The 7,714-nt window shown below is 36.7% G+C and overlaps 1 protein-coding gene across 1 annotated transcript in view; it reads left to right on the top strand.

Moving 5' to 3' along the window:
* The window catches only part of LOC106878552 (ubiquitin carboxyl-terminal hydrolase isozyme L5-like), a 26,476-nt gene that overhangs the window by 6,952 nt on the left and 11,810 nt on the right, over nucleotides 1-7,714 (top strand). The window contains 2 exon segments of the mRNA XM_014927797.2: nucleotides 6,036-6,099; nucleotides 6,553-6,658. Coding sequence (XP_014783283.1) covers nucleotides 6,036-6,099; nucleotides 6,553-6,658 — 170 coding nt within the window.

Genomic DNA, 7,714 nt, shown 5'->3' on the forward strand with positions numbered 1-7,714 from the left:
TGTTGTTCAGACAGTTAACTTGTGCAGATTGAACCAAGTAAAACATTAGGGAAAGAAACCCGACTGTTTCTTGCGATAAATACATCTAAATCAAAAATTTTATACGGACCCTTAAAATACTACTGTTGACGCCCCCCCCCTAGTTTATTATTTTGCTTGCAAGGACACCCCCACCCCACGCCAGATTTTACATGGACCCCGGTTGAGAACCACCACTCTAGGCAGTCAAATGGATCAATGAAGGGTTGCTAATCAATGACATTGAGCCAGCCTAGGGCTAAACAACAATCACCATGATATCCCATTGTGTTGTTTAGACCCCTATCTAGAGTCAAGGTTATCAAATGATGGGTCTGCAAATGAAATTTGTCATTCAGCTGACTATCTATGTAGCGTCGGGCTAACCTGGATGTGTGGAGGCACGTGGCTTAGTGGTTAGGGTGCTGGACTTAGGGTCGTAAGATTGTGGTTTCAATTCCTGGACCAGGCGATATGCATTGTGTTCTTGAGCAAAACACTTCATTTCACATTTCTCCAGTCCACTCAGCTGGCAATTATGAGTCATCTTGCGACAGACTGGCGTCCCATCCGGGTGCAGAATATATGCACCATGGAAACTGGGAAGCTGGCCCTTTTGAGTCTGCATGACTCGAGGAGGTACCTTTTACCTTTTTAACCTACACTTAAAACAACAACTGTTGTGATGTAATCTTTCTTTAAACAAAACGGCAAAGTTATGGGGATGTAAACAAACCAACACCGGTTATCAAGCATAGGAGAAACAAACACACACATATATATATATATATGGTGGGCTTCCACACAGTTTCCATCTAATGAATTCACTCACGAGGTGAGGGACATCAGCTGAAGACACATGCCAGAAGTGCTGTGTGGTGGCACTGAACCTAAAACCAAAATCTTTCGCTAAATAGAACCATGGTACCATTGAAAAAAATGGATCTGTACATGGTACCTACTCATTGACTGACACCCAGTACCTCATAGGGCTGACCTGGTGTTAACTCTTTAGTATTTAGATTACTCTTTCATGATTGTTTGAAAACATTTGACTGAGTGAAAGCACATGGCTCAGTGGTTAGAGCATCAGGCTCACAATCATGAGATAATGAGTTCAATTCCTGGACCCAGTTGTGTGTTGTGTTCTTGAGTAAGACACTTTATTTTCACGTTGCTCCAGTTCACTCAGCTGTAGGAATGAGTTGTGATGTCACTGGTGCTAAACTGTATCGATCTTTGCCTTTCCCTTGGATAACATCAGTGGCATGGAGAATGGAGTCTGGTATGCATGAGCGACTGCTGGTCTTCCATAAAAGCAACCTTGATCGGACTTGTGCCTCAGAGGGTAACTTTCTAGATGCAATCCCACAGTCATTCATGACCAAAGGGGTTCTTTACTCTTCATATTTAACTGAATAAACTAAATGTTAAAGGATTAAGGTGACAAGTGATTTTAAATGACCTAACTTGTTAATGTTGTCATTATTAAGTTGATAGGTCAGTCTTGATTCTATTGATCTTTGATCAATAGGTGATCAAGCTATGAGCGTTTCACATATTTTATCTTCGGGTGTAGTGTGTCTAAGATTGCATTAATTAAATGTGTCAATTCTTTTTCATATCACAAGTATACAACTTGAGGGATATTTGATTTCTGTGTCTAGCAGGTAGTGGTGGATTTATAAGGGCTAACTGTCTCAGGCCCCCTTTCCAAAACCACCCCCACTAATATAATATAATGATTAAATATTAGTTTTACTTAAAGTAGATTTTTTTTTATATATTAAAATTTTCCTCTATGGCATTTTCATGCCATGGATCGCTACATACAGGCCTAACGCCCCCACCCCGCCCCACCCTTATTTTTGACATTATTTTCTTTTTTTTGCTTTTTTCAGATTATATTTTCTCACTAAAGATCCAATATACCATGGAAAATTCAGATACCTGGGGCTCAGAAAAGAGACGCTTCTAAGGAAAGGAATGAAAAGATACAGTTGCATTGAGGAAGATAGAAGGCCTTGTAAAGGCAAAGCTTTTTTGTCTACTTTGGAATTGGACGTCATGGCAACTTACGGTGAAGAACCAGCATGATATATTTCTTTTGAAATACCTGCACTCGAAAGTACCTACGCAGAAAATGAGTGTAGCCTTGATGGGTCATCACGTCCTACACACACTTCAGACATGGACAATGCAATTTAATTAAAACTTTGGAAGGAAAAAAAACTTGCACAGACTGTAAAGTTCCTGTTAGATGCTACATGGTCAGCTAGATGTGATGCTACTGAAGCCCTCTTAAATGGATACAACTGCATCATGTGAACCATATCCAGCCATGTGGTTTTCTGTTAGAGATATGGTTGTTCCTTTTTTGGTCAAAACCAGTTATGACATGACAAAATATTTCTTTGCTTCTCAGATTTTCCATCAATGAAGCTGATGTCAACTCAATAGGCATTGTTATTTTGTCAGGAATTTCATATTTTACACTAAACATGGCATTGGTAAGCTGAATTTGAGAAAGTGGACCTGTACTTGCTGTCAAAGGATCACAGTTCTTTACTTTGTTGCACTGTTTACGTTCAGCCAAGATGACAGGTTTTCCTGTGAAGATGGTTCTAATGACTGAAAAATAAAGCAAGGCAAAAAGTAACCCTCTATCACAAACCTGATGTCGTAGATTCTTCTATGCTGGGAATCTTATTGTTTTTGTAAGTCTAGTGAAATAAGAAATACAGGACTGAAGTATTGTATTTTGTTGTAACCAGGATAGTTGTCTTAACTGAGAGAGGCCTAGAATTTAGAGACAGTGAAGATCTCGCAAGATCCAAGCATATGGAACTTGTTGCACTGTTTATTCCATTTTAAATGATTCACCATAAAGAACCTGGCAATTGTGAAAATGGTAAACAATCATACTTACTGCCAAGCAGTCTATTAAGAAATTATTATGTTGATGGCAAAGTAATGTCACAGAATTTAAAACAGCAGATCCGGCTCTTGTTAACCATCTAACAGTCATTGCCAGATGTAAGAATGTTTTAACTTTCAGACTGAGTGACACATAGCATTAACGTCTCTGTAAGAATTTCTAGAAAACAAAAGTATTAATTGAGAAGACTACAGAGGACAGTCCTTGGGGTAATATGAGCCCCAGATTTAAGAATGAGCAACAATTTTCATTGTTTGTGCTATTGTTTGTTGGATTGGGCAACTGACCCTTGCTGTGTTTAAGCTGTTAGTTGTGGTGACATCTTATAAAATTTATATACACCACTTTTTTTTTTTACCTGCATCGGTACATTGTAATGAAGACCGGAAGAACATAGACGCACAATAACTGTGAAGTTGATGTGACTGGAGCTCTCTTAGATGAATACAACTGCATTCAAAATACTTTCGTGGATACTGAGAGTGACTAGGAGCAAACACCTGAAACGAGGTGTAAAGGTGGAAGTAACTTAATTTTTGTACAGGTCAGCAATTCATCCAAAGCTTTTCAAGGAACTGACATTGATCTGAAAGAAACGGTGGATTCAGTTGTTTCCTCGGGATAAAATTGAAATCATTTCAAGATAATTGTGAAGCATTGAAACTTGAAGTCATTTGGCAGCAGAGATTATATAAAGCAATTCCTGACAAACCAAAGAGAGGAGGAACAAACATTTATGATGTGAATCCCTCATCGGTCGGTCTAAGAGGTAGATGATCCTTTTCTCCAGAGAACATTCAGATATAGAACTTTCAGAGCCATTTATATAGTTTTACAAGAATGCAATGTGGCACCACTTAGTGTTTGAAATTATAAACTTACGCAATCTATCTGATTTTTTTTTTCTGGTGCCCTAGAACCCATAAGGCTGTTTACCTAGTTTCCTTGGTACTTGTGACTGAGATCCCTGCTCTACCCTTGAACGGTACACCAGTCCTTTGCAGGTTCAAAGCCAGCAATGTTGAGAGGAGACAACAAGTTGATTACATGGACCCTGGTATTTGATTTGAACTTTGTTTTATCAACCACAAAAGGATGGAAGACACAGTTGATCATACCGAGATTTGAACTCAGAATGTAAAGAGCCAAACGAAACTCTGCTAAGCACATTGTCCTACATGCTAATAATTCTGCCAGCGTACTACCTTAGTCTACCTGATACCAAAATATTTACCAATTATTTTCCCTTCATGATGCTAATAATATTTGCAGATAAGAAATGGTCCAATTGTCCAGTTCATAGCATTATCCAAGCTCAGATATTTCATTCCATCTCAACTGAAAATTTTCCCGATGATAACAGGCTTGCTGGTACTTTCCCAACTCATTTTGCAACTCATGCATGACAGTCTCTAGTTCTTCAGAGAAAATATCACTCAGCAAATTGGTACCGATAAAGAATTATTAATGACTATGTTGAACTACGTACTTTGTGCCCATCGGATGTAGAGAGCAGTGTCCTGGCGGCGATACAGTTTGAGGAATTCCTTAAAGACTTTTTTCAGATTGCCATGTTTTGGAAAAAGAACAAAAAAGGGTTTTCTAGATACTGCTGTGTAGGACATAGAATTGTAAGTTGGTAAAAATTACTGCACTTAGCTTAGATAAACCTTTGCATTGGTAGATGGATTTAATCTTTCTGTATTGATTGATAACTTGTTAACTTTTCATTTAACATTTATATATCTATGCATATTTATATTTGAATTTATATATAACAGCTTCTCTATGCATGTATAACTTTTTCAGTTCTAATTCAATGCAATAAATGAACCATGATATATAGATTTGGTGATTTGCTGTGTATTCTAATTTCTTAGTAAGGGTGGTCTACCAAACACGATGTCCTCAAACCTGACAAGGCTTAAATCAGGTCTGATCAGTAAATTGAATGATTGTTCAGTCTCTCTCTTTCCCATTCCTTAGCTAGAAATTTATCTGTAAACCCAGAACAAAAATTTGTTATTGATACAAGAAAAATAGTGTTGAGTAGGAGTGGCTGTGTGGTAAGCAGCTTGCTTATGAACCACATGGTTCCGGGTTCAGTCCCACTGCGTGGCACCTTGGGCAAGTGTCTTCTACTATAGCCTCGGGCCGACCAAAGCCTTATGAGTGGATTTGGTAGATGGAAACTGAAAGAAGCCCGTCGTATATATGTATATATATATATATATATATATGTGTGTATGTGTGTGTGTTTGTCCCCCCCACCATTGCTTGACAACTGATGTAATTTAACAGCTTTTTAACTTGATACCTGTTAAACAGAAATTATTTTTATATAATGAAAATTTAATAAAATCTAATCATAAGTAAGTGAAATTATGCTAAATTGAAAACCTTTTTTCCCTGGCCATATTGGCAATTCTGAAAGCTTTTGGGTGCAAATTTTACATGAGTATCAGCTTTTTTTAACAATTTTTATCCTGAAAATAACTTGCATGAATTACGTGGGTGCGCAAATTACATGGGCTTTTATGGTAACTAGTTTGACCTTTTTACCAATCTCTCCTCCTCTGAAGATTGAATGCTGGATCTGGTGCATCACTGTGCTAGTAGTGGCAATTCTGGCAATGAGATAAGCCTCTTGCTTTTCGTTACTCGTGCATCTATGAGTGGATGCTGAAAATATATTGGCTTTAGGTTAAATAAAATACAGGAGGATCAGTTAATTATGATTTTATTCAACATATTCCCCTCTCAGATTCACATACTTATTGCAGCAGTCCTTCAGTTTTTCTAAGCCCTGTTAAAGAACTCCAACCAAACCTTTCGTTACACCCTTAAAACCAGGAACTTTTCAGCGCTCCCACATATCAAATTCATTCGTGAATACCAGGTTGTCCTGGTACTGTAACAAATGACACTCACCCAAGATGCCAGACAGTGGAACTGAACCTGAAACCACATGGTTACAAAGCAAGCTCTTTTAACTGCGTTGCCATGCCTGCACCTTAAAAAGACAAACTATTGAGATGACATTAATCCTCCTTATTAATTGTATTTTTTCTTCTCACAGGTGTCAAAGGAATTCAGGTAGAAGAGATATGGAGCTTAGATTCTGACAGTTTCAAAAATTTAAAGTAAGGAAGCTTCGTTGTTTTCAGATTTATTGCTTAACCCTTTAGCATTTAAACCGTCTGTATCTGGTCAAAATATTCTACCCGTTTTATGTTCAAACCAGCCACATCCTGCCTGGTCACACTTACCCTTCAACATCATTATAAAATTTTCAATCACATTATCAAAATTTCGAAGCTATGAAATGATGCATGATTATTTAAAAGCAATATGAATGAAAAAGCATTAAGTTTGACAAATTAATCTGAATATTAAAGGATTAATGCCTTTTGATACTGATTTCTTTGTAATCCTCATTGGTTTTATGATATAAAATGTTTTATTTTAAAGCATTTGCATTTCAGTCAAAACTTCCCATCATATTTTAGACCTAATAGTGATGTTCTTATATGTCTGGACTATTATAAAGTCAGATTTCATTCCAAGCTGTATCATTCAATGTTCATCTGTTGCAGACCTGTCCATGGACTTATTTTTCTATTCAAATGGGTACCAGAGACAGAACCAGATGGCTCCATTGTACGAGACAATCGACTGAACCAAATATTTTTTGCTAAACAAGTAAGTTTAATTTCTCTCACACACACACAATACGTGTGTATGTATGTTTATATTTATGCATGTCTGTATACATATGTATGAACTCTTTTCCAACAGGAAATAAACTTCCTGTTGAAAAAGAGTTCATAACACCAACTAAAAAGATTTGTCTCCCCTTACACACACTTCCTGTTTTGACACCACATTTCCTGCTTAACACAAACTTTTAGCCCCTTTTCTCTTTTTTTAAACCTAATACAACTCTCAATTTTCATGCATCCTTATTTTTCCAACCATTATCTACATGGATTACCATTGAACTTTAAAAGCTCAAAGACAATATAATGTATTGGTATATTTATTTTTTATATATTATTTTTTTCATCTTTTACTTCTTTGTAAAAAACATTTTCTTTCTCCCTCTTCTTGTAAATTTGCCATACAATGAAAGCCGGTTTGAAATCTTTATTAAAATATGCTTCCAGTTTAGCATTCTGCTTTATTATTATTTTTCATTTTCCTATTATTTCTCCCCGTGCGGTTAACACAACCCCACTATTTACAGACTTATATATATATATATATTAAAATTAAGCAAAGGACATGTCTACCTGTTGGAAATAACAGTCAAAACTCTTACTTAAATCACTAAAATACACTCATAATAGCTACAGAAATCAACCATCCGAAGGCAAATGGACTTAGACAATCTCTCAGCATACATTTATGTATTTGGACTCGGACTGGTTTCTGGACTGGCATAATAGCCTCACCTTCCTCAGCATGCGTTACCATGATAAAGAGCCCCAACCCGTCACACTGAAGTCTGTGGTGCAACTGATTCATTTTGTGCCAAATCATGGCAGCCACAAGTGTAGCTCGTTTGCCTTCGGACAGTTGATTTCTTTAGTTATTATCAGTGTATTTTGGCGATTTAAATAAGAGTTTTGACTGTTATTTCCAGCGGATAGACATATTCGGTATGTCCTTTGATTACTTTATTCTTTCAGTTATTTATTTATTTTTTTTTTTTTGCCTGCAATCACCTATATTACTGAATCTGTTATTATCATTTTT

This window comes from Octopus bimaculoides, chromosome 8 (genome assembly GCF_001194135.2).
Source record: "Octopus bimaculoides isolate UCB-OBI-ISO-001 chromosome 8, ASM119413v2, whole genome shotgun sequence".
Lineage (NCBI taxonomy): Eukaryota > Metazoa > Mollusca > Cephalopoda > Octopoda > Octopodidae > Octopus > Octopus bimaculoides.